The 25,636-nt window shown below is 46.7% G+C and overlaps 4 protein-coding genes across 8 annotated transcripts; 2 read left to right on the forward strand and 2 right to left on the reverse strand.

The window, feature by feature from the left end:
• Nucleotides 1-412: 412 nt before the first annotated feature.
• Nucleotides 413-11,982, reverse strand: LOC129602867 (atrial natriuretic peptide receptor 1-like). Of its 4 annotated transcripts, none has more exons than XM_055502039.1 (18): nucleotides 11,861-11,982; nucleotides 10,918-11,685; nucleotides 10,526-10,636; nucleotides 10,222-10,368; nucleotides 10,011-10,166; nucleotides 6,263-6,397; nucleotides 6,080-6,177; nucleotides 5,892-6,018; nucleotides 5,252-5,754; nucleotides 4,539-4,950; nucleotides 4,255-4,447; nucleotides 4,045-4,197; nucleotides 3,768-3,987; nucleotides 3,562-3,709; nucleotides 3,382-3,480; nucleotides 3,054-3,321; nucleotides 1,549-2,949; nucleotides 413-1,275 (listed from the first exon to the last, which is right to left on the reverse strand). In XM_055502039.1, exons 2-16 carry the CDS (start codon nucleotides 11,477-11,479, stop codon nucleotides 3,059-3,061), a joined length of 3,327 nt encoding a protein of 1,108 aa, XP_055358014.1. In that variant the 5' UTR covers nucleotides 11,480-11,685; nucleotides 11,861-11,982; the 3' UTR covers nucleotides 413-1,275; nucleotides 1,549-2,949; nucleotides 3,054-3,058. The 4 variants fall into 4 exon arrangements, with proteins under 4 accessions (XP_055358014.1, XP_055358015.1, XP_055358012.1 ...); XM_055502040.1 differs by having other exon boundaries at nucleotides 11,802-11,982; XM_055502038.1 differs by lacking the exon at nucleotides 11,861-11,982 and having other exon boundaries at nucleotides 415-1,275; nucleotides 1,549-1,713; nucleotides 2,726-2,949; nucleotides 10,918-11,842.
• Nucleotides 11,842-17,143, forward strand: LOC129602869 (uncharacterized). The gene is made up of 7 exons (XM_055502042.1): nucleotides 11,842-12,631; nucleotides 13,215-13,556; nucleotides 14,540-14,805; nucleotides 15,408-15,841; nucleotides 16,462-16,509; nucleotides 16,592-16,639; nucleotides 16,738-17,143. Exons 2-7 carry the CDS (start codon nucleotides 13,267-13,269, stop codon nucleotides 16,900-16,902), a joined length of 1,251 nt encoding a protein of 416 aa, XP_055358017.1. The 5' UTR covers nucleotides 11,842-12,631; nucleotides 13,215-13,266; the 3' UTR covers nucleotides 16,903-17,143.
• Nucleotides 17,144-18,016: 873 nt separating this feature from the next.
• Nucleotides 18,017-23,361, forward strand: LOC129602568 (uncharacterized). Of its 2 annotated transcripts, none has more exons than XM_055501616.1 (8): nucleotides 18,017-18,588; nucleotides 19,772-20,193; nucleotides 20,588-20,605; nucleotides 20,666-20,819; nucleotides 21,815-22,245; nucleotides 22,711-22,755; nucleotides 22,836-22,883; nucleotides 22,948-23,361. In XM_055501616.1, the coding sequence occupies exons 1-8, from the start codon at nucleotides 18,534-18,536 to the stop codon at nucleotides 23,080-23,082; spliced, it is 1,308 nt and encodes a 435-aa protein (XP_055357591.1). In that variant the 5' UTR covers nucleotides 18,017-18,533; the 3' UTR covers nucleotides 23,083-23,361. The 2 variants fall into 2 exon arrangements, with proteins under 2 accessions (XP_055357591.1, XP_055357592.1); XM_055501617.1 differs by having other exon boundaries at nucleotides 20,669-20,819.
• On the reverse strand, nucleotides 22,473-24,681 carry LOC129580704 (uncharacterized). The gene is made up of 3 exons (XM_055471358.1): nucleotides 24,652-24,681; nucleotides 23,509-24,345; nucleotides 22,473-23,331 (listed from the first exon to the last, which is right to left on the reverse strand). Exons 1-2 carry the CDS (start codon nucleotides 24,679-24,681, stop codon nucleotides 23,524-23,526), a joined length of 852 nt encoding a protein of 283 aa, XP_055327333.1. The 3' UTR covers nucleotides 22,473-23,331; nucleotides 23,509-23,523.
• Nucleotides 24,682-25,636: the final 955 nt, after the last annotated feature.

Raw genomic sequence — 25,636 nt, forward strand, 5'->3', positions numbered from 1 at the left:
TCTCTCACCCTCAACGGTGCCATCCCCATCCTGTCCAACCGCGTCCTCACCATGACGCACTGCCGGCCAGTGCCGGGACGCCGATCTCTGCAAGGGGAATCTGTACACGGATTTTACCGACAAAAGTTTCGGCGGAGGCGGCACAAAGATTACCACAGTGAGTGAATGCCCCGACGGCGTAAAAATTAGGACAAAAAAAAGTTTTTTCCGCCACATATTCTTGCTTTCAGTGCATCCCGGTGATTCTGAAGATAATACAAAGCGTTTGAGGTAAATAGTCACTTCGGTAGCGCATTAATGCCGTTTCACACACTCTAAACTCTGTGTCAATTGTCGGCTGCAATGCTCTGCTGTTTTTCACATAGCAGTCAATCTTTCACAATTCACATCTTGTTTATCTTAATTTGCGGGAATAGTACCGTATTACTTTCTCTCGCTGTATTATAACACGTGTCATTTGGTTTTTGCTAAAACAACTGATTCTCTGCAACTTGCAGCAGACAGAATAAAGGTATTACTCGGATGAACGAACTATATTCAGCAGTGCTTTTTGCACCAGCCATTCCTCCGTGTCCACGTCTGCACGCACCCAGCACTCCACGACGCTGGGATTCGGGCCAAAACGGAGGCGGGCCCCAATAAATAACGTCTGTTCACATAAGGCTGGCCCAGCCGCAGAGCACGAATAGTTTTCTTCTAGGTGTGAGTGTAGCCATAGGTCTGGTCCCAGACTGAGGACGCGCTCCAGCAGATGACCTTTAGGGATATTTAAAAGGCTACCTCGTGCTTTCCAGATAAAATGCTTGGATCCGTTAGGACAGCAGGGGAAGTTCACTTGGCACTTAAACTGTCCTTTCACGCCGGTGAGCGTCGTCACGTTGTCCATCTGTCCGATGAAGACGTCGGCCGGGCGCAGTTTTGGCTGCAGCGTAAAGTGTTTGACCGGACAGCGTTGGCCATCGCCGCAGGGACGCAGACACTCCACGCTGCCGGCGGAGAAGCGCGAGACGTTGTGTATGGACAGGTAACTGGCCTCGTCGACAATTTGCACGGAATACTGCTGATCCTGTACTACCACGGGCGCAGTGCCGTTAATCAGGTTATCCTGGTGACGCCATAGTAGCTTGTAAGGTTCATAGTGAAAGCAGCGGAATACGGCGGTTTCTCCCGTCAGAACGCGCACGGTATCCGGTGATCGCGTTGTGTTCGTCTGTTGAGGCAGTTCGACACGTCCGTCGACGCTTTCTTCTTGGGCAGCGACAAACGCGTTCCATACTGAAGCAGCAAAGTTACCGGTATATGATTTGACAAAATCATGCTGCCTCATAATACAATGAACCTGATAGCGCCTTTTTATCACCACACTACCAGAAATTTGTTCAGTTTAACATGCACGCTAAAACGGTCGCTCAAAAAATCCGTCCGCACAATTTATATGATTTTAATGCATTTCAGAGCGCGAAATTAAAGCTTCTTTGGCACAGAATAAAATTGCGTTTGAATCGATGATACATGCATAAGGGCAAGAGCGCAAATCACAGGACTTACGCAAAAGGTTTTCCTGTTTATTCTTTTTTTCCGCCGGACTACAGCCCAAGGTTAACGTAAGCAGTAGTGCCGCTGTTAGCGCCGAAATTATGCGGATTCGTTCTGCGAGATGATGTAAACTGCTCACCGGCTCAGCTTCTTTCATCACAACAAATTACGGTGTAACTATAATATACAATCTAAGGACAATAATCCAAGGTCACGAACATTTTAGCAATATGTGCTCGAGGTCGTAATCGCTGCTGGAAAATAGATACACCAGCCACATATCTATCTATCCAGACTTTACAGATCCATTGGTAACTGTATTACAGAGATTCCGGGAGCAGGCTGGCTTCAAAACCTTGAATTCTTAATCGGACAACTGCTTTTACCGGTGATTACAGAGCATCCATGTATCTGTACGCGATTCTTTGTAATTGACATTTGGTATTTTCTAACCAAACTTTGCATGCAACCTCAAGAAACTTATGCTGAACAGAGCAACAATCCACGCACTACGTACTTAACAGCTGCACGGGTTCCGCCGGACGCCTGCCACTTAAGAACGTGGCACCATTCGCTCACAAGAGCATTTCGCAGACACAGCATGCAAATGCTCGCACTCGTACTGTATCCGCTCGCACATCTTGAACCACAGAGTCCGTGTACGGGAAAAACACGCATTCAATATACACACTCTAACCGGGCAAAATGCACGACTACGAAATATTCCTCATTTGGTTTCAAGATGAACAGTTCTTCTTGTGAATTTGTTTATTAAATCAAGTCTTTTCATTTAAATGGCAATTCACTCTGGAAAAAAAAGGTTCTGTAGCTGGAAGCTCGCATTGTTCGGTGGTTCATCGCCATCAAGAATGTTGACGCGGAACGTACCCCTCCCCCTCCAGGGGCACCCCAAAAACCACAACAAAATCTGTTTGTAACTCGTGCTTACGCCAAAGCTGTATGTTAATGGCTGCTTTCGAGCCTAAACATGATAAAAATTGTTAGAGCTCTAATTTTTTTCATTATTCAAGAAGTTCTCCAGTCCAGATGTTGTAAGACATCAGAAATTTATCAAATCGCGAATCGCGCGTTTGGCCCGGTTAGAGTGTGTATATTGAATGCGCGTTTTTCCCGTACACACACTCTGTGGTCCAAGATGTGCGAGCGAATACAGTATTTGCACGCCGACCTTATGTGTAATGTGCACGTAGACAGCAGACAACCCGTTGAGCATCGTCTGGCGCGATTTCTCCTTCTGCTTCTTCGTGGTGGTCTCATCAGCAAACTCGTTCTCTTCAGGTTTCTTCTCCCTGATGGCCGTCGGGGTTCCTTCCGTTTTCACACCAGTTAAATCAAAACGTCTTCCTCTCGCTCCATCGACTCTTCTTTCCACAGTTCTGCACGCTTTTCGCCCTACCACATGCATCACGAATTGTAACAGCGTCCAAGCAGAGAACTCATCTGATCGTTTCAGGTATGGCCCACAACTGTTTACCATCATTTTCAGCATCCCTTACGTTTTCTACATTCGCGTGGTCAAGGACCGCCCCTTTATTCTCCCCATTCCGCCCTTCCGCGAATCGGCCAAGCGACGCGCCCGGTACGCCATCATGTCGTAGTGGAACTGCTCCTCCAGGGGCGCCAGTTCCGTGTCTTCCAGCACGTCCCGCACGATGAAGCACACGATGACGCCTTTACCTTTGACGAAGACTTCTCCGTTCTCCTGTAGCTCGAAATGCTCCGACAGAAGCTCTTTGGTCATGGCGCTGCATCGCACCGTCATCTCTACAGAGCCGTATCATCATCATGGATAAAAATTGTACTTAATTGGTTAGCTGTACGTGCCTTCCGCGGTTTCCAGCATGCGCGTGCAGATCTGCGCCGTTTCCCCGAACAGGCAATAACGGAGAAGCACGTGACCGACGACTCCGCCCACACAAGGACCTAAAAATAAAGACAGTGCTTATTTCTTACTAAAGAATGTTTGTGACCTTTAGTCAGATCATGGGTGGGTGCACAAATTACCGGAATTAATGCCGCTTGTTATTCGTAGCACTTCATTTGGACGATGCCGGATCTTAAACTGCAGCGACGTGTACAGCATCCCAAGTGCTGCTTTGACAACCTGTTCGCCATGGATATGGCCGTTTCTGATGGGTGCGCCGGAAACGATCTGTAACAAATCCAGCCGCTTACTGACGTCTGCCGAAAAAGTGTCGCCGCTAACGTACCGTTCCAACATTGTCATGAAAATCCACTTTCAAGCATCCCTGTCGCGCCACATGTTCTTCCAGAAAATGATGAAAATCCAGCAGGAACTCGGTAATTTGCAGTGCCGTGGAATCCGCAGTGATCCGTGCAAAGTTATCAATGGCCACCAGCATAATCGTACAGGATTCGAACGTCTCCGGTAGAATCTTCTCCGCGCGTTTCAAGCGTTCGGCCACAACTCTACAAACCGAACGCGCCATGACCTTTACAGTTTGTACTTAACATCTGCTTGATTACTTTGGTATTATGTCGCCTAGAAGCTCGTCGCTCTGGGTTTTCTGCTCGAGCAATGTTTGGCTGCGTTCCTCGATGATCTGCTGCAGGTTCGTCATGAGTTCTTCCATCTGATCGAGCAAAGTATCCAGGATGCTGCCCTTTTCACCGAAACCCCTACCAAAAACCAGTTAATGGCTGACATGTAAAACGGACTCTATAAAGGTCACGTACAGGTGCTTGCCGAGATCCTTCATCATGACCTTAACCTGCAGGATACTCGGACGGTCCGCCGGGCTCTGCGTCCAGCAACGATGCGCCAGTTCTACCAGCGTAGAATCGGCGTGCTCTTCCGTAAGGGTCGGACGGAATGCGACGTAGGATTCGTCACCAGATGGTGCCGGTCGTTTTAGTTCGTCCACGATTTCTACGTTTAAAAGCCAGATTTTCAGCCAGTCGAATGACATGAAAACAGCAGCAACTAAAGAGCTGCTGATTGTCTTCACCGCTGTTTATACCTTCAGCACTCATGGCACCGAACATCCCAAACGGCGGCATCCGCAACACCGTTTCCTGGAGAATAATCCCGAAACTGTAGATATCACTGGCTTTGGAGGGAGCGCGGGAATTCCCATGAACGCTATAGTCGCTGCGCAGCCGCTCCGGAGCCATCCACAGCATGCGAGCATAGAAGGAGCTGTCCCGTTTTGCCGCCCACATCTCGGCCACCGACAACTCGAAGAAGCTGTCCAGTCCACAGTCGGCAATTTTCAGTCCGAAGCGCATATCGATGAAGCAGCAGTGCGATGTTAGTCGGCCGTGGCAACCCAGCGGACTCTGTTGAATGTACGCCAGGCCTTTAACGATGTCGTGCAGCAGCGAGTAGCGAATGGTCCAGTCGACTTTATGCAGGACATCTAACAGCATCTCCTAAAGACCAAAGCAACCGAGTAACAAATACACCATACAGTCGAAATTTCAGTGGCTTAAAAATTGACCAATCACAGCACCGCTCGGCGTGCGACGGCAAAAAGCGCCTATGTCATCGCACTGATACTAACATGTCGTTACGGATGTTAAAATACCGCCCTGATACATCAGTAGAGTTATATTACACACTGGAAATTCCTAGTTAAAAACTCAACCAATCAAAGCGGAGCTCGAATTACGACTGGTTTCAACGCGGCAAAAGGCATCTGACCAAGCATGCTGCTGCCCAGTGCGACCGTACCGACAGTGAGCCTTTCGAGCAGTACTCGTAGATGATCATCACGTGATCGGGATCCAGACACGCCCCTTCAAACAGCGCCACATTCTCATGCCGTAGCGTCGTGGCGGTGTTGATCTCGTTGACCAGACGGCGGGTCAAGTGCAGCCGGTACTTCTTGCTCAGCCGGCCCATGAAGAGCTTGCGGTTCCAGTAGATCCCGTACGGCTGGATGTGGCCGTACAGCGCCGTGTCCTGCGCCTGGACGTCGCGCACATCCGCCCGGTCCTTCTCCGTCGCGCACTCCGCGTTGAGGAACTTGATGGCTTCCTTTTTGGCGCTGGATTCGCGGATGCTGTCGGGACTGGGCAGCGTCAGGTCGTTCCAGCGGGCAATCCACGAGTGGCGGACCTTGCGCTCGATGTGGGCTTGTGCGAAACAGCAGTACGCGATGCCGGCGATTAGAAGGGCGCCACCGACGGCGGATCCTACCGCCGCCCCGATCACCGAAAGGTTGGATCCCGAACCTGCGTGTGCAAGTTAAAATTTCGTTACATACCTTTTTTATATATCCTGTTTCGGACTGTTGCTTTTTTAGTTAAGATGTTCGAAACTCTTTGACTTTATAAAATAAAAATAATCAGAAATGGTAGCTGCGATTTACCGCTGTCATCACACAGGGATCCGTCAAACCCGCATTTCGGCACATTAGACGGCGCCACCGGTCCCGGCCACTCCGGTTCCGTGGTGCAGCTCAGCTGTTGGGAGAAGCCGTCGTAATTACACACTTGCTGCAAAGGAACGCAGTGAAGCACAATTACAGGTACTACGGAGGTCTCAGGTAGGTTGTACCTGCCATTGGGCGGCTGTTGTATTGTCCATGTCGTACATGAGGAAGTGCTCGATATATTCGCCCTTGGACCCAATGGTAAACGGCCTCAGTGCGCCATCTATCAAACGCAGTAACTGCGAACCGCTCGTTCTCGTTTACAAGGTCTGCGCAAGAACAGAAAGCCACTGAAGGATTAAATTTACCCTGGAACGTGGTATTCCAAACCGACGCTTTGAGGAAGTCCCGGATGAGATTCACACTGGTGCCGTTAACTGTGTACGCCCGACGTAGCGCTGCGCCGGCGGCGATGATGGCGTTGTAGTCCGACAACATCAAATCTGCGCATAGAACACCATAGGTTTAGGTTTTTAGGTTTTTAATGCTTAATGTCTACAGACACAAGGAATCACTCCTCATCGAGATCTATAGACAAGTCGAACAATTAAGATAAGAAAACAGTGCAACGAAAAACGACAAAATAAGTGATGGTTACATCAATTTTAACAAAGGTCAAGCTTATTAAGCGTGTCAAGGTGGTCTTTAACAGAGGCGATCTCCTTCCATGAAACGCTTTCCAGTGCTGCCTGGAACAAATGTAGTGAACGATAGGATGATGCGTCCAAATCGAGGTCGTTCCAGACTTTGGCGATCCTCCATGAGAACGAGTCTTCACTGGCTGGCACTTCGGTCCCGCAGAAAGTCGTATTCGCAGCTTGAATAGGGAATGGGTGGCGCGACATCCGGTTTGCATTTCGCGTGTTACCTGCAACAGTACTGACGGCAGTAACTGACTCATAACTAGTGAAAAAGTAGTTGCCGAAGGGCATCATGCCGAATAATAGCTTATATGCAACAAACAAAGAGGTTTTAACCCGACGTAACTCAACGCAGTCCCAGTTTAACTCACGAAGTCGGCCACAGTAATCGTTACGCGCGCTTCCCAAACGAAGCCTTTTTAAAAATTTCAAAACACATCTCTCTAGATCTTCTCTTTGCGCTTTTAGGAAAGGTTTTACCACTGGACTGCAGTAATCCAGAAGAGGAAAAATTAGTGCTTTAAATAAACAGATAAGAGCTGCAGAATCATAGTGATCGAACAGCGACAACATGTAACCAATACGCTTTCGTACCCTGTTGCATAAATTACTGGTATGCTCACCCCACCGCAGTTTCCGGTCTACCAGCAATCCTAAATACTTGTTCACGACACGATTTTCAATTTCGGTATTGTTTAGCAAATATTTATGAATGTCAGTTAAACTTCGCTTTTTTGAAAAACGCATGTGCACAGACTTTTTCGGATTAAAGGTCAACCGTTTGGCAACTGCGGCTTTAAAAACGGCATCGATATCTTCCTGTAATTTTCCGCAGTCATCGCCTGATATTAAAGGTCTGCACAAAAACACATCATCCGCAAAAATAAAAATTCTGCTACCGTTAAGTAAAACAATCGTCAATCCGTTAATTTCGCAAATAAACAGTATAGGACCTAACACTGAACCTTGCGGTACTCCGCTCGTAACTATACCGCTTTTCGAAAACGAGCCATTTACTACCACAATCTGTTGGCGACCGGTTAGATAGTTATCTAACAGACCAACAACGTCAGGATCAATACCAAGTGATTCTAGCGTCGTAAGCAGGGATTTGTGATCAACACGATCAAATGCCTTTGAGCAGTCCAGCATTACCGCGTCCACCTCAAATCCACTGTCAATAAAATCTCCAACAAATTTTGTGAAAACAAAACACTGCAGTTCCGTGTTTCGTTTAGCACGGTATCCGAACTGGCTATCGCTTAACAAACCATTAATTTCCAAAAAAAGCCTCAAATAATTTGCAATACACCTTTCAAACACTTTTGAAATGGGATGCAAAATTGCGATAGGGCGGTAATTGTTAATTACTGTTTGATCGACAGATGATTTGGGAAGAGGTGTTACGTAAGACGTTTTCCAATGAGATGGAAACGTATTGCACTCAACACAAGCATTGAACAGTGTGACAAGTGGGGCGACAATTGTTGTACCGCAAGCTTTTAACAAAGAGTTAGACATTTTAAATTGCCCTGAAGAAGAAAAAAATTTCATATCGTTTAGAGCAGTTATTACATCGTTTTCACAAATTTTAAAAACGGTTTCTCTATCTTTCGGTTTCGTTGGCTTAACGGAGCAGTGGGAAAAGCAATCGTTCTGAGAACTGAGAAAGGTTTCGTTAAGTTTATTTGCTTTATCGGAATCAGAAAAAAGCGTAACGCCTTCTGGGGTTCTAATGGGTGGCAGGGTTTTTTTATCAACACTTTGCTTAACAAACTGCCAAAATTTCTTTGGATTGTTTCGGGTCGCTGTTGCAACGTTAAGAATGGCGTTTCTGCGATGGGATTTCAGAAGCGCATTAACTTTTTGGCATTCCATTTTACATAAATTTTTCACAAGCTCTTTTTTAGCAGCTGATGTTTCACGCAGCATTTTACGGAAAAGCCTGTTCCTGCATTTTATGACTTTACGAACTGACGCAGGATATTTTTTGTTCTTTTCACTGTGGGTTTATCATAAGCAAAAAAGCGGTGCGCTAAGCTTAAAATTTCGTTTTCTAGCTGCAGCGCTAAGACTGATGGGTCACTGATGGGTCAGAACTGCTTAACCACTTCTTTTTTTGAAAAAATACTGTTAATGTTACAACATCTAATCTTAATGTTTTGGAAATTTTTCGGATTAATAGTCATAACGCGCAAACGTATTTTGTCACTATTTAAGCTCCCGAGTTTTTTGAACCGGCTGTTTCGGGACCTCTAGCGGTTGTTCGCCGATCCGGAATTTTGCAAAATTTAGCAACATGACCTTTTTCGTTACAGTTAAAACAACGTGTTACGTACCGTTCGACTGGACACACGCAGAAATCAAACTTAATGCTGCCTGATTTTTCCAATAAACTGCAACCTTCTTGCGATGTTTCTATTATCATAGCACATGTTTTCACTGTTTCAGATCTACTAACGAGCTTTTTTGTCACTTTTACGTCAGACACAGGCGACATCTTATCCGACACAATTTTTTCAAAATGTTCGACTGATAAATCTTTCGGCACCCGCTTGACTATCATTCGAAATACTCGCTTTTTGGTTTCACTCACCGTAAATCCGAGCGCATCCTTGTGTTTCTCCAATTCTGATTTCGCGGCGTCCCGATCCCTTTCTTCCGGGAAGCGGATGACGATGTTGTCGTTCTGTGTGCGCCGTACTTGTTCCATGTTAAATCTTGCGCTGGCATTTGGAATGCATTGAGGTAGCTTCTTTTCGATCTCGTCGACTGTATTGTGGCCGCCACTTACTTCCATTTTCTCTTTGTCTGCTGTTAGAACCAGGGCATACGTCTTCACAGCCGGCATAGGAACAGAATTTTGTTGGTTGTGTTGGGGAACGGGGCGCTTTTGCTGTCCATGTGGCTGCAGAGCACTTTTGGCTGGGGCCGGCGCGGCATTCTGCTCTACTGTGGTACTGACCGATTCCTTGTGTTTCTTCAGCTGGGCGACTTCACGTTCGAGATCCAGAATACGGTTGTGCTGCTCTATGTTGTGGTCCACAATGCGGCTGAGGAGAGGTACAATTTCGTCGAGGATCCCCCTTAATTTGTGATGTATTCGGCCTTGCGGTCTTGTTCACTTCTTCCTTGAAAACCTCCAGTAACTGTGGAATAGTACGCATCTGGGTCTTAGTTGCTGATCTGGTTCCCATACTGGAGGGGAGATTCGCTGGAGAATCTCCAGATATGGTGGAGATCGAAAGGTCACGTCGTGACCTACACTTGATTTCTGTGTTAAAACTCAACCCGGATACAAGTTTTCGTAGTCAGAAAAAATTTCAGAAAATTAGATCCGCATGCGAGCTGAGCAAACGCAGAATGAAACTTTACATCCGCGCAGTAAAAATTTAAGCAATGTTTTCATACCTACAGCTGGTGTCTTTAAAGGTCATGCCCAAGCTGGTCTGCGCCTGGCGTGCGAAGGCGGTAAAAAATTCATTATAGGCCGTCATCTCGTTGGTGAAGTTAATGGCCAGGATTTGCAGGGCACGGAACGCGATGCGGGCGTCATCATCCGTATCCTGTTCTGCTGCACTTCGTTAACACAACGCTGAGGAGAGAACACGATACAGAATACTGACCGTTGCGCCAGGTGCTCTCGGGTATTGGCGTGCCCTGCAGCGACGTGTCAAAGTAGAAGAAGGCGTACTCGCCGTTGCACATCTGCTGTGCGTAGGCGGCCAGCATGATCTTGCGCACTTCGGTGAGATTGGCGATTAGTACCGCCACTATACAAAAAATTACAACGTTTACAATAAAAAATTGAATTAATGCGGATAAAATAATATTAGCAAATTAAATCTGAAAAAATAACATATGAATATAATGTTAAATATAACTAAAATAAATTAAATCACATGGGTGACCTTTCAGATGTTTACGTACCGCGGGTGCGGTGCGTCAGCTCGCTGACTACCATGGTGTAGTTGGCTCGGTCTTCAATGCGCACCGTGAACATATCCAGACTGTGATAACTGCGAGCGATGGCGGTGAAATCTGTAATGAACAGAAGACCTGTCGTGGTGCTCTTGTGGCATAGAGCAGTATTCTGTCCAACCGCCAGACCCACTGACCAGTTGATCAAATTTTAAATGGACAAGCAGATTTTAGACAAGCGATAGAAACTATTCTACGAGGAGCATGGTCTTCGAAATCTGGAAAGGTCACGTATTAATAAAACACGGTACAAAAACCGAAAAAAAATATTTTCCATAACTATAAAACGCGTGAAAATCTTCGCTTGCTTGACTGCTTTTATTAAAAAGATTTCATTGTACCGGTGTTGATGGAAACGTAGGAATCCTGCGTGGTATCGTAGATCGTCGCCACGTACGTCCAGTTATACTTCTCACACAGCGCGAAGAAGATCCCCCACTGCGTCTGCGTGGTGTAGCTAAACCGTGCCACATTATCAAACTGCCGCACCCGCATGGCCAGCGGCGCGAACGGCGCAAAAATCGGCACGGACGTGGTCAGGCTGGCTTGCAGCAGGAACTCCGCGGGGCAGGGCGACGCCAGCAGGACATCCACGGTCTGGGCCGTCAGTAGCTCTTCGGATAAACGCGCCGCCACATGGTAGTCCGTACTGTTGCAAGGCCCGTGGTTGCGGTATTGGAAGGTGGGCGTAACGTTGTACAGGGTGGTGATACGGGCGGCGGCCAGCTCGATGGAGGGCTGGCCATAGCGCCAGTCGTAGGCGGAGAGAGGGTCCCGGCTGGGGCTCTCGGCGCGCATCACCCCGATGGTTATGGAGAGGTGGGTGGCGTTTAACACGCGCCAGGGGGAAACCAGAGGAAGGCAATAAAACAGTATTACTATTAGCAGCGCCAAACAAGTCATGCTGATGCTGATTCGTGGAGGTGTCACAGCCACTGGCAGTAGCGGCTGCGTAATCCCCTCTCGTTGCAAAATGTACTGTAGTCTAGTGTTCCCATGAGGAGATACTTCGGGGTTTTGTCTGCCACCGGATCGCCACGTATCCGGCCGACGATACACATGAACGGCCCGGTCGCAAAATTCTGCTTGATTTTATTCGCATCACTCGACTGTAAGTTACATTGTTATTGTTCCTTAATTAATTCAAATTTTTCTGCAAATATTTCTGGGCTTTATATTAATTATGTACTGTAGTTAACGCCGTCAGTTACAAAGTAAGCTGTACCGGGGTATATTTATTTAGTTTATTTATCGGTGTATATAATGATGTCCTTCTCTAATTACCCCGACTGTATTGTACGGTATAAACCGATGCTGCAGTGGGCGGATGACTGCATGCATTTTCGTTGGGAAAAATGTCGATCGATGTGCTGGAAGTGTGTACGTGCTGAGATTTACGACGTTTCGCAGTGCGCAGACTGTAGTGTACGGTGCTTCCTTTTAATTTAGGCCGAGTTCCTTTACGCACATGCAAATGTTGGCTGCAGTGTCAGTATGTACTCGTACCCATGGAAACAACAACGGAACTGGGCGGCTGCCAGATTTTATGCTAACCGCGGACCTGACTCATTGGGTCATAGGCCCATATGCGTTATTAAGAACTTGATTGAGCACAGTAATTCGATAATCAGTGAATTTCCCAGAAAGTTTTTGGTGCTTTGCTCCTGCAGTGACTGTTTTCTACACCGTGGCGCAAGAACCCGTGCATTCGGTTTATCATTGCATTCGTATTTGCGTTTGATATTAAGTTCTGTGAAGTCTACTACTTTTCTTAGCGATACTTCGTCACGCTGTGTGATTTCTATCATTCAGCTATTGTGGCTCGCCTAAAAGATTTCGCACAATTATTTTTGCGTGTTTTTGTGTGTGATGCATGGGAAAAGTCCATTTTAGTGGTACAGCACAGAAATCCGGTGGTGCTGGGTTGGATCTCAATCAGATATCGTTGAACTGTGCGTGAGGATTTCTCCTTCACTTGTCACTTGTTAGCACCGATTGGTATGCCCCGATTTGGGATCCTGGAAGCCATGATGGCCGTCAGTAGCATGATGCCTGGTAATCACTGATCAACTGATCGATATAAGTACACGACGTATCTGCACTTCTGTACCACAAGCAGCTGACTGTTCCTATTTCCCTCACACAGAAGGCCTTTTTCCTGTAAACTTTTGCTACCTATTTCATCCCGATTTCCTCAAATTTAGCTAAGTAAACGTGAACCCATCAGTTGTCATGATGTTTTCTGGGGTACACTGACACTAGTTAGGCGAACGGTGGCGGCTTTGTAAAGCCGAAGCGCCCTTGCAGTTGATACTCTGCTAAGCGCGTGGTGCAATTTGGATTTTGGTTGGGCTTTTGTGCACAGAAGTCCAGAATGCACTAATTACGAACCGATATGCAGCATACATATATCCTGCATTAAACTGATCTTACGTGCACCGAAATGAAATACCAGATTCTATCAATTAGTGGCCCAGCGTTACTATTTTTTCCGTAAAGTTTCGGAGGGGGTCATTATTTCGAGGAAGGTTTCCAAAGCTGGGAGGGTCACCTATAGATACAATACGGTATCTGACACAGATTTACAACCATTAGATGTTATTTAACTATCTGGCAGCGGCATTATCCTCTCCTCCAGGTTGTTGGCCAATCAATCCATCGACCACGTACCCATCCATCAGCTGCTACAAATGCAACGATCTGGCCAGCAAAGACTGCCCCACGGCGCCGTGTTACTGCGCAGCGACCCCACCTCCATGGCCACCCGCGGCACCTACCGCTCGGAGGGCCTCAACGCCTGGCAGCACGAGGGCCCTTTGCTGCCGCTGAAGCCCTACTGTATGACGTCCCTGATGCGGATTGAATACGGCGGTGGAGCGGTGGGCACCCTGTTCGTGCGGGACGTCGGTTATCCCGGGGAACGACCGGGGACCTGTGTGACGGTCAATGACGTCACTGACAACTTTCCCGTGATGACCAAGTACGTGTACTGCGATCAGCCCTTCTGCGATACCATTACCTTTTAGGATCTGGCGGATCTCTGCTTCGCGGAGGCGGGGGTAAGTCCTTTCTTCAAATCTAATAACCCGCAACAAGCAGTTTTATTTGTCCGCCACGTGTTATTTCTTGTAGCGCGACCACATGCTTCTGTGTTCATACGAAGCGTATCTGTAGGCAAATTCGGTTGTGTCATGCTATGCGTCCGGGAAATAACTTTACTACCTACTTCGACGTTTAGCGCATTTTCGGACGCTTTTCACAATGCGGCTTCGCGTACCGGAAAGATTTCGCAAAACTTATTTTGGTGTTCCCACGGTAGATGATGCATGAGAATTACAGTCCCGTATTAACGGTTCAGCCCAGGATCAGTGGTGGTGTGTCTTTGAGGATTTCTCCTTCACTTGTTGCACCGATTAGCATATCCCGATTTGGACCAATGATAATCTACTCTCTGCGTTGTTCCACATTAGAAAACGCGTTAGTTTCTTATTAGTGTTGAAAGTATTTATTTCACGATTTTCAAAGGTTGCATCCAGATACTGTTGCTTAAAAATGGTATTGAGAAGTAGCACTAAAAGTAGTCAGTACCGTCTTTAAGGTTATCATGCGGTTATACACGTGGCAAAGTACCCACTGTCGCCACATTACTATCGCATTATTATTTATTTTTGTGTATGAGCTTGTATAAAATCACTAATAATCAAGTAATGAATTTTTGAAGTGATTGTCATGTGGAACAACGCGGAGAATACCGTATCTCTGGTGTCCGGTACGCGGATCCATATTGTGAAATTGTCCAGAGTGCGAGAGCCGTCGAAGTACAGCAAAAATGGCAAATACATAATCTTCCCTGTGAGGCTGTAACACATATCATCCATTTTGGAATTTGCTATCAACGCGGACCGCGCGGTTGTTCACACCATGTCGTCAGCGGCAAGTCAGTGGTGTGGTTTCTGTTTACAGGGTTCTCGGTCACTTCAGGTATGGGCCGAATTTGTTTCCCACGGGGTATAGCGGTTCAAGCTGGCAACCCTTTGAGCAGACTAAAAGCGGAAATGCGACGACATCCACTGCTGCAGCACAGAATAGGCACAGCGGTTTGCGTGCCATTGCCACAGTAGCGCTGCTCCTGATCCTCACCACCGGTCCCGACCATATACTGCGGAGTGTTACAAGGATGCGCTCCGTGGCTCTCCTGGGAGGAGGTTTCGCGGTACTGGGCATCTTCGGTAAGAAAGTATCAAACAGCGGCCTTCTTCGCGTTGTCTGGTTGCACAAAGGAGCGTGAGAGTTTGGGAGTTCTGAGCTAAATCGTCCGACACAAAATTAGATCATACCATTAAGGAAAGTGACCCAATACATGGCTGTCAAATTTGCGTGCATGCACGAGAACTTTCATTAACTGGCGCATTCTTACTTTCTACCGTGGCGAATTGAACATTACAATAGGTAATTCCTTGTTGTCTGGCTTATGACTTTACCGCATACAGAGTGCCGCAGTAAACGGCAGCCTTATGGACCCGTGAGATCAAAACAGCGAAGCCGTGATGGTGTGCTTTTGGTTTCCGGGATAAACATTTCGTATTTTGCATTCAGTGTCATCATCGGATGCAGGCAGAGCTAGAATGGGTCGGTAACTGGAGTGGCTGACAAAACTCCAGCGCAGCATTAGAACAGAGGACTGTACAGGTTTTTCCGGTTAGTCAGTGTTGAAACTCCGGGATACCTGCTTTACCGCTAAGGAGCCCAGATTTCCAGCATGGCCAACTTTCCCTGGAATCTGTTCGTTCTTTGCATCTATGCATACCATAATCTCTGTGCACGGTTATAGCTGTGCCGACCAGCGCACTGCGCTGCTACTCCTGCAAGGACGAGCCCAACGCCCCGGCCAGCGTGGCGCAGAACTGCTACACCATGCCGGCCATGCTGGGCGCCGGCGCCATCGTGGACTGCAACGAGCGCAAACCGCCGCCCATGGCCATCGGCATCACGATGCGGCAGACCGGCTTCTGCGCGATGTGGCTCGAGCAGTTTACCAATCCCTTTGGTGGCGGCATGCGGCTGAGCTATCTGGCCCGCGGCTGCGTGTATCCGGGCGGGGAGGAGCCGGATGCGGGCTGTCTGACCGTCAACGGCGCCAACCCCATCATGCCCGACCGCGCCCTGACGGTGACATACTGCCGGGACGGGGATCTGTGCAACGGGGCGATTTACCCGGATTTCATCAGCGAATGTTTCGGTGGAGGCGGAACGACGGTAACAACGGTGAGCGAGTATTACTGTATAAACGTCCGACTTTGGGCCACTTATGCGCACTTGCAGCCTAACTCACCACGGCACTATTTTCGCCTTCATAATCAGAAAAATTTTGTTTTTTGTAGAACGGTAGTATGCTATACGCTGGAAAAACGGTTTTTATCTGCAAAGGTCAACTATTTTTAGCTGCAAACAATTTTGTCTACAAAGGCCTTTGTCATCCACGCTAAGTGCTAGATAATAAGTTTTAAAATATTTCCCAAGTATTTATTTCGAGAACAGAATTGTTAGGTACGGACTTATACGCGGCTTAGAAATCAGTAGAAACGAATTTCTGTTGGAAGGATCCACGGTGCGTGCAGTGCCCGTAAAAGCGTAATTCCTTTATGAAATGCACCTGCTGCATTCAGTGCAGTGAAGAAATTAGGTATACGACTATACGGTAGTACTATGTACTCGATTATTTGTTATCGGGCCTTGTTCCCTTTTGACCTTTGCAGATAGAAACACTTTTTTCAACATAGTCCGGTGGCATACTACCTTTCTACAAAAAATTAAATTTCCTGAAAAAAAAATTAAAAATAAAAAATCTTGAAAATTAGTTTCCTGAAATTTTCTGTTATTTACAGAGGGATTTTAACGTGACCAACATGTCGACGATGCCGACCACCACGACGGTAAGCTGCTATCATGATCTTGTTGGTCGAAAGGCAAGCTACTCTATATCTGCTCGTATATCTGATCCTTATTCCTCCGTAGACCCCGTTTATACCAACGCTAAACCCACAGATTGCCGAGGAAATAAAGGTATATTAAATGAAGTGCTTTTACAATTAGAAATTCTGGGGTGCTGGTGAAGTCATGTGCCCACCTGCGGCACTCAGTACATTACCCGGTGTGTCTAGGTGCGGGCATGCGGCGGAAATGGCACGACCACGCCCGATGCTCCCGGCCAGTCGTCAGGGGGAATCTCTAGCAAATACCATGACTGTGTTATGCCTTCACTGTTGGTGGCCGTTGCCGCCAGTTTAATGTGCTGTCATGAGGCTCGGAGGTTAAATTTACTGTGATTTCGTTGTTCGTGTGATACTTCAGACTGTTCTGCGAGTGCGCGGTGATTGCGCCGAAGGTTTGATCCGCCGTTTGTAGAGAGTGTTACTGACAAGGTGGTGCAAAGGTCACAATTAAAATGGCAAGTTTTTAACACTGTTGTTACAAAGATCGCTACTTATTCGGTGCGGATAGAGCGATTTGCGAGTGAAACTGCTCAGCGGCGTTGAGCCGTATTGGCTGCAATGTGCATCTATATATATAGGGGTCTTCAAATAAACAAGCAGCACTCGACACAACCATTTTGCCTGATCCTTCTCTTTGAATAACCAGTAAATACTCTTCGAAGATCATTAATCATTGTGATTCGCGGAAAGGGCGCAAAACGACTTCTGTGATAGTAGGTTTATGTGACGCTACTCGCTGTGTTGCTGGCACGGAAATACTCATCATCGAGGTCTTCCGTCTGACGTATGAAAAAACAGGCACTCATGAATTCCTCAGCCTATAAAATTCTGTTTGATTTCACGACAAAACTCACAATTATCGTTTCCTGTAAGGCTTACTTAAATCTATTATCATTTATACCAGCATTATTTTTAAGATTTACTCAGATTTAGTTACGTAACAGTAGAATCATCGACAGTCAAGAATGAGGCTGCGGGAGGCAGCGTCTATCACTGCTGTAAGTGATAAATACTGCAACATTTTTCCAGTAATAGTACCTACCCGCAGCACGGTACTCTGCATGTAACTTGTGGTAAGTTGGCAGTGACTCTCTCACCATGGAAACAGCACCCCCACAGATTTCCTGCTGTTTCCCACAGATTTCCTGCTTGTTGTAGACTGAAGCAGAGTGCAGACAGTGTGCACGGTGTCGTAAGGGGGGATCCATAAATTACGTACGCAGCGAACCAGGGAGGGAGGGGTCCAAAAAGTGTGACAAGCTGTGACGGCCTCGACGAACCCAGGGGGAGGGGGTGGTCAGCTCCATGTATTACGATTGAACGAACCAGGGGGGAGGGCTCAAGCAGACGTGACGGACCGCTACGAAGGGGGAGGGAGGGGTGAAAAAATCGTGGTTTTCTGCGTACGTAATTCATGGATGCCCCCTAATGACAGTACTTATCTGTACGTACTGTTCCACGTGCTCCAAAACTGTTCCACGTGCAACACTCAAAATTAATGCACTTGCATAATTTTCATAAAACTGTTTGAATTGACTTTTCGAATCTTTCGTTCAACTCCCCAAATCAGCTTAAGATTAGACAGTTACATTTTGTGTATGCCATCCATTTTAAAGAGCTATTCAGTAACGCCATTGTGGTTGACCGTATCACAGTTTTCTGTCCCTCAGGTTTGATATTTAGTTAATTTATCATCAAAGGTTGTGGCCTAGAGGATTTTGCTCTCTCTCTTCTTTTATCGTATTTGATCTGCATACTTTTATCTTCCGCAGTCAGTTAATTAACATACTCGGTACATACATAATGTCTAAATATATTATTGCGACTCGCTGTTAGAGCCATTTCGGAACTGCGCTCCCACGCTGTGGTATGCTTGGGAAATCTGTATTCGCGATTCACTCGCCACTTGTTGTGTTCATTGTTTTTTATGCAACATATCTTGGATTATTCTCACACCGTTAAACATGCTGCGACTTTGGATTCTGGAAGCCTTTGTGACCATCAACACCTTGATGCTTGGTAAACAGAAATAGGAATCTGCGTTGGTGACTTTGTGTCATGTAACTCATGTCACAACGAGTCAAATAATTATTAGTATTTGCAGTTATTTTGTTTAATACCTTCGTCGCACATTTTTTTATGTTTGCACCAGTCGTCATTGATTTCTAGAAGGCAAGAGTGTATAGTAGTTTTGGGAGCGGTTGTGGCTCTACGATTCGGCTTAGTATCGGTACAAATGTTTTCATTCGCGTATGTCGCGTTCGATTTACGTCGCTTTTTTACTGTGGTTGGTTTGCATTGGTCAGATTCGCAAGTTTCATGGTTATTTCTAAATTTAGTGTGTACATAGAGAATTAGTACATAGAGAATTTGGTATAATAGATGGGATGCATGCAGAAAAAATATTTCTTTGTGGCCAAATACAAAACTAAGTGAATCATTTCCAAAACCCTTCAAGATAAAATTGACCGCTTGCAACTGAATCAAGCGCCGGGAGATCCCGAATTTTCTTCATTTAATATTTTAGCTAGAGGTTTTCGTGAAAGATAAACAACAAAGAAACCTGGAAGTGGTTTTTCGAAGGGGTTTAGCCCGGATGTAACTATATAAGTGAAGTGCTGTATTTCATGTTGCGTAAAATTCAAGACTTGCGTGGTGATGCGCGTTCTAGCAGCGCTCAGTCTAGCTGTTGTAAAAGATACACTGCGGCTGCCGTTAACCCAAGAGAAGGCAGATTGGTTGTTATGCATTCTTCAAATTTTTAGCTAGTAAAACGATGCTCTGAATTTCTTAAAGGATCCCTAGTCGAACCGTCGTTATTCAGCGCTTCGAGGGAGCTTGCGACTGCTTAGGTTGGAAAAGGATGCAAGGATTAGCCGATACGAATTGGTTATCAGTGCGATTACCGGAAACGAGAAACACCATATCATTGTACCGCTAGTTCGGGAGGCCTAATTATAATTTGTTAGAACGAAAGAAGAACGAAAGCTAAAATCAGGGTTAGAAACAGAATGGTCAGCTTCCGATAAATACGCACAGCCATGCTACGCTCATGGAAATCTGGTCAGAAGAGACAGCCACAAACATGGTTAACCGCCTAGACAATATTCATCCGCTCTTCTGTCAAGTAGCTACTACCAGCGTTTGCAGATACTGCTGTTTTGGTGGTAGGCAACTATAAGAATTTTACTGCTCTTTCCAGGTGTCTGGTCAATCAATCCATCGACCACGTATCCGTCCATCAGCTGCTATAAATGTGTGGACACGCAGAACAAAGACTGCGACCAGACGCCGTATGTTCTGCGCAGCGACCCGGGCAGCACCACCACCGCGGACACGTTCCGCTCCGAGGGTGTGCTGGCCTGGCAGTATCAGGGCCTGGTGCTGCCGCTGAAACCCTACTGCTACACGTACATCCTGCAGATTGACCACGGCACCTACGGGATGTCGGCCATCCTCGTGCGGGGCGTTGCTTATCCCGGCGGCAAACCGGATGTCTGCGTGCCGCAGAACGAGATCACCAAGGGCGGCAAGGGGAACACGGAGATTCGCTACCATTACTGCGACACGCCCTTCTGCAATACTATCACCAAAAAGGATCTGGGGGAGCTGTGCTTCAAAGATGTAAGTCAGGAATTCCCTCTCACGGCTCGTGGCTGTCGGACGTTTTCGTTGGGGTCTCAAAAAAAGCTAAAGAGGAGGATGCGAACCGTTTATCGTTAGGACAATTTAAGGTCAAATTGAATTTATTTTCGAGCAGTCAAACCCGCCTATTAGTTTGGCCATAACGTAACCAGTTACAGCGACAATTTTAGTCGTATAATATAAAAAGTTAGATTTTCTTTCTCAGTATGTACAGAGCAAGGTTCGCTCAACAATTATAATCAAATGAAGAATTTGTCCCAAAAAGTTTATCGGCACAGCTGTTTACCGTCGTATGCCGTCATTTAGCATCTACTGTACAGAAACTACAGATAGTTGTTTTGCAATAATCTGATGGTGTCCTCTTTATTTGCAGACGTACCGGTCATTTCAGGTATGGAAAGATATTTCACTTTGTAATGAAAAACGACAGTCTAACTAACAAGCTTGTTAGCAGCTGAAAAGCGGAAATGCAACGTCCGCTGCGCCTGCGTACACCAGAGTCAGTGCAGTTCTAGCGCTACTAATCTTTTCCGGCTGCGGAAATGCACTGTTGAGTGATACAAGGATGGGAATCCTGATGTTACTCGCTTTCTTTGGAATTTTTGGTAAGACGTACAGCAACAAAATACTGGCTTAAAACCGTCTATAACCGTTTATCGCTACTATACTGTACTGCGAACTGCTAAGCTCAGGCTTCTCTATACTCCATTCTAGAAAGACTGCGATCGCCGGTTGTATACCAGCATCCTAAAACCGATACTGCTTGAGCATCGTAACTCTAACCGCTGCAGAGCGCTTCTAGCTGTGATGCAGGGTCACAAAGTCGGCTGTGGTTACAATTCCGTATCACAAACGAGAAAAATCACATCGCTGTGCGGCCCGATCACGGGCCTACTTAAACTACTAGTACATCGTGCGAAAACTACGTAATACAGGTAATCAAGTTTACAAACAGTTAACTAACTTCCGAAACATCTGTGGCTGCGCTCACGATAAGCTGGCCAAACGTTAGCCATGACATGGTGAACCACTTGTACTAACAGAAACCATACTGTAATAATCTGATTTTTTTAACACAATTTTTTTCAGTTTACTATAGATAATCAGATTCGTTTACAACCGGGAGCAATTCTTCGTAAACTTCCAAGAAACTTTTGTGGATGAGATAATACTGAAGCGAAGGAATGTCGTCTAAGCGGTTCACCATGTTGTGACTATCTGTTCTGGCCAGTTAACCATGAGCGTAGCATGGCGGCGCTCGGTTACCACAAGCTGCCCATTCCATTTCTAGACCTGAACTAAAGATGTTTTTCTGTCGTTTTTACGGAAAGTTCTAATTGAATTAGGCCTGCGATCTGACGGCACAGTGATCCGGTGTTTCTTGCTTGTGGGCATCGTAGTCATACAGTAACCGCTTCGTGACCTGGCTTCCTTTCCAACCGTCGTTAGCTTCATCGAAGCGCTCAGTTTGCATTCGGATTTAGGATGTTTTAAGAACATCATTGTAATACCGTATCGCCCATTCATACCTTCCACTGAGATACTGCTGCGTCTGTACTGTTCATTTTCGGACTCATACCGTGACGATACACGATTGCAGTGGCACAGGCCAGCGCCCTGCGCTGCTACAAATGCCAGGACACCCTCTATTCCCCGGCCGCCGAGGCGCAGACCTGCTACACCTCGCCGGGCCTACTGGGTCCCAGCGCCATCGTGGACTGCAACGACCGCTACCCACCGCCCAACTCCATGATCATGACGGTGCGGCAGACGGGCTACTGCGCCATCTGGATGGAGCAGTTCACGCCCAGTACCGGCTTACAGCGGCTCAATCTGTTGGGTCGCGGCTGCGTGTATCCGGGCGGGGAAGACCCGGATCCCGGCTGTCTGACCATCAACGCCACCATGCCCACCCTGAAGGACCGCGTCATCACGGCCACCTACTGCCGCGACGGGGATCTGTGCAACGGGGCGACGTATGTGGCGTTCACCGGCCAGTGTTTCGGCGGCAGCGGCACGACGATGACCACGGTGAGGGCGTGATGATGTATAATCTCTCGACCACAGTTATTACGTATTCATCATAGAATCTGCACTGAGCGAATTCCAGTATTCCGGGTAAATGGTTAACGCGTGAAAGATCTGTAGAATTAGAGCAGCGCTTATTGCGGTACGTTTCTCGAGGCAACATCTTTCATCCGGAGCACCTCACTGCGCTCGGTGCAGTTTTATGTCGTGCAGTTTTTTCGAGTGCATAAAATGTTTTTTGCAAAACTTGAAAACGGAACTCCTCGCCGCGTTCTGCACTACGCAGAGGTGTTCACTTTTGCCTTTATGGTAAAACATTGTTCTAAACGTTTGCCGATACATACGATACATATAGATACATACGATTATTTCGGCTGTGGTTGTGTTTCGTAAACGTGACAACGGAACCGGAAATACAACGCTTGTGCCGGTCTGGTTATTAGCTAATCGCTTGTGTGCTGTTCACAGAGGGACTTTAATGCGACTGGTTTCACGATGCCGATCACAACGACGGTAAGCCGTTGGGCCGAATGCATATAAACTGTATCGTATTGTACAATTCGTCCTGTCCATCGAACGTTATCCTCTTGCAGACTGCCTTTGTGCCAACACTGGACCCACAGATTGCCCAGGAAATAATTGTACAGTAACAAACACGCGCGCATCCAGTAGTGCGGTAATGATTCTGATGAGTAGCGTTGTTAGGCTCGTGGATCCGGCAATAACACGGGCGTAACACCCGACGCGCCTGGCCAGACGGCCAAGGGAATCGCCAGTCAGCATCCGCATTGTATTGCCCTCCCACTTTTGATGGTCTCCATTATGATTGGCTGCCATTAGGCCGTATGTCGATAACGGATCGGTTCTTAGTTCAGTTTATGGTGATTTTGTTGTCCAGCAGATTCAGAGGATGTGCAAACTTACTGCTTGCCAGCAACTGCATGTACCGTAATAGCTTCAATTTGTCGTTGCATTTCTGCAGAGATCGAAAGTATCTGTAGTTGTTATTGTATCTGCATGGTTGTCAGTTCTTTGATTCGCGATGAGAGCCTCTGGCGTCACTGACTAGTCAACGTCTTTAGGTTGCATCTAGGGAAATATTAAGAATTATGAAATGCAGACGATGGTATTGTTAGACATTAATTTTCTGTAGTCTGTACGATTACTTAAAACAGCCTTCCGTTGCGTGAGCTCTGAGATGAACAACTTAAAACAACGAAATTACAATTGAAGTGCCAAAACTATCATAATTATATAGAGGTGTACCTTGCGAGTTAACCATTATGTATTTCTTGGACGAACAATATTCAGCAATGCTTTCTGCACCAGCCATTCCTCCGTGCTGGCGTCCTCCCGCACCCAGCACTCCACCACGCTGGGATTCGGTCCAAATATTATGATGTGCGCCCACAGATTCAACGTCTCTTCGCAGAATGTCGGCTGAAACTCAGCGCAACTGTAGTTCTTCTTCATGTCGGCGTGGATCCATCGGTCCGGTTGCATGTGAAAAACGCCCTCCAGCTGATGACCTTTAGGGATGTATACAAAGGCACCTCGCACTTTCCAGATAAAGTGCCTTGCAGGGTAAGGACAGCAGGGGAAGCTGACCTGGCACCTGAACTTGCCGGCAATGCCCGGGTGTGTCGTCACGTTGTCCATCTGTCCGATGAAGACATCGTCCGGGCGCAGTTTCGGCTGTAACGTAAAGTGTTTTACCGGACATCGTTGCCCATCACCGCTGGGACACAGGCATTCTACGGTACCGGCGGAGAAGCGCGAGACGTTGTGTATGGACAGGTAATTCGTTTCGTCAACGATTTGTACGGAATACTGCTGGTCTTGTAGTATCACGAACGCAGTGCCGTAACTGCCGTTAATGAGGTTATCCTGGTGACGCCACAATAGATTGTGTGGTTCATAGTGGAAGCAACGGAATATGGCGGTTTCTCCCGTCAGAACACGCACGGTATCCGGTGAGAGTGTTGTGTTCGTCTGTTGAGGCAGTTCAACGCGACCGTCGACACTTTCTGTCTGGGCACCTCGCACCGCATTCCACACGGGAACAACCCAAGTGGTACCATTGTCATTCACGTAACGCGCACGCTAACAATAAGGTCCAGAAATGTCGTCATCCAAATAACGAAAACACAAAAATTGTAACTGATAGCATTGTACAGTAGAATTAAATCTAGATGGAACGATCGGTATACACATAGACACAGTCACCTAGGAATTCGGTAGCTTCGATTTCATATACGAAGAGCGTCTCTTGCATTGCTTACACAAAATGTCGTCCTCCTCCCGTTTAGTCTTCGCGGGACTACAACCCAAAGTCCGCGCAAAGAGTAGCGTCGCTACTAGTAGAGTACAGACCTTTATACGTTTGTCAAGATTATATAAGCTGCCAACCGAAGGCTCCACCAAATTAGCCACAAACATCCTCGACGTAATCATTAATCCGGATGCCTGTAATCGGACGGCAATAAATGCTGTACTGTTAAAGCAATTGTTGTTCCAAAGGCTTGCCTATTTGTTGGAAGGTGGTTGACGTTCTACTGTAATCAACCATGCTTCGAGATGCATGCTGTTAGTTGTAAACCGACATGCGCCGTCACCGAAAGAGCGTTCACCGTGCGAGGCGACCGTTATCATCACGCTGAAAAATTCTCATGCGAAGTTTCCCAGTTTTGGAAAAATATGTTTCACGTAGGAGAGTTTGTGGTGCAGCGTTCACATAGGAGAGTTTGTGGTAGAGCGTTTTCTAAATTCCGTAATTGTCTTCGCGATGGGTGAGTGGTTACAGACCAAACCACCCAGTCCTTAGCGTACGCGTACAGACGGTTGGAAAAACGGTGCGCTAAACCACCGCTGCTGTCGGATTAGCGCTGGTACTTATACGGCAGTCTTCAATAATTATAAATTTCTCATAATTGTCTACTTAACATGATGCACTGAGAATACTGCATCGCACCGTTACAGTTCTCCTGATACGAAATGCTTATAAGCGAAAACATTTCCCAGATACAGCAGTACATGTAACACGAATACGAGTAAAACGCATACGAGTACGAATACCCTCGTATAAAAAAGCTAGTATTAAAACTATAGTCAGTGTAGTGTATATATCCGTCAAAGGTCAACCGTTATAATTTCAAGACATGATTTTGCGCAAAATACTGTGGTTCTCAGGTTAATAAAGGCTGCACTTAATAGCATCACTAAAATTAATGTCCCTCGATGCGACGAATGATTGGACGGACTAAATTTTCTGCCAAGCTTATTATACGCGTCGAGAACTGAGTGGAATTTTCCAGCAGAAATGGGTGGCAGCCGCTTGAAGCAGATATTCGTAAAATCAATAATAAGGTAAATATTTTTACTGTTACTGCTTGTA

This window comes from Paramacrobiotus metropolitanus, unplaced genomic scaffold (assembly GCF_019649055.1).
Source record: "Paramacrobiotus metropolitanus isolate TYO unplaced genomic scaffold, Prichtersi_v1.0 Parri_scaffold0000004, whole genome shotgun sequence".
In the NCBI taxonomy this organism is placed as follows: domain Eukaryota; kingdom Metazoa; phylum Tardigrada; class Eutardigrada; order Parachela; family Macrobiotidae; genus Paramacrobiotus; species Paramacrobiotus metropolitanus.

Bases quoted from the DNA above. Each gene is read 5' to 3' on its own strand.
- LOC129602869 (XM_055502042.1), top strand. From the start codon at position 13,267: ATGCAACGATCTGGCCAGCAAAGACTGCCCCACGGCGCCGTGTTACTG. The intron at 13,557-14,539 runs GTACGTGTACTG...TTCTGTTTACAG, and splicing joins AACTTTCCCGTGATGACCAA to GGTTCTCGGTCACTTCAGGT. The intron at 14,806-15,407 runs GTAAGAAAGTAT...GCACGGTTATAG, and splicing joins CGCGGTACTGGGCATCTTCG to CTGTGCCGACCAGCGCACTG.
- LOC129602867 (XM_055502039.1), bottom strand. From the start codon at position 11,479: ATGACTTGTTTGGCGCTGCTAATAGTAATACTGTTTTATTGCCTTCCT. The intron at 5,755-5,891 runs GTAAATCGCAGC...TTGCACACGCAG, and splicing joins ATCCCTGTGTGATGACAGCG to GTTCGGGATCCAACCTTTCG. The intron at 4,448-4,538 runs GTATAAACAGCG...TTTTAAACGTAG, and splicing joins CGGTGCCATGAGTGCTGAAG to AAATCGTGGACGAACTAAAA.
- LOC129580704 (XM_055471358.1), bottom strand. From the start codon at position 24,681: ATGTTTGTGGCTAATTTGGTGGAGCCTTCG. The intron at 24,346-24,651 runs GTTGGCAGCTTA...CCTTATTGTTAG, and splicing joins CTAATTTGGTGGAGCCTTCG to CGTGCGCGTTACGTGAATGA.
- LOC129602568 (XM_055501616.1), top strand. From the start codon at position 18,534: ATGCTGCGACTTTGGATTCTGGAAGCCTTTGTGACCATCAACACCTTG. The intron at 20,820-21,814 runs GTAAGACGTACA...ACACGATTGCAG, and splicing joins CGCTTTCTTTGGAATTTTTG to TGGCACAGGCCAGCGCCCTG. The intron at 22,246-22,710 runs GTGAGGGCGTGA...TGCTGTTCACAG, and splicing joins GCGGCACGACGATGACCACG to AGGGACTTTAATGCGACTGG.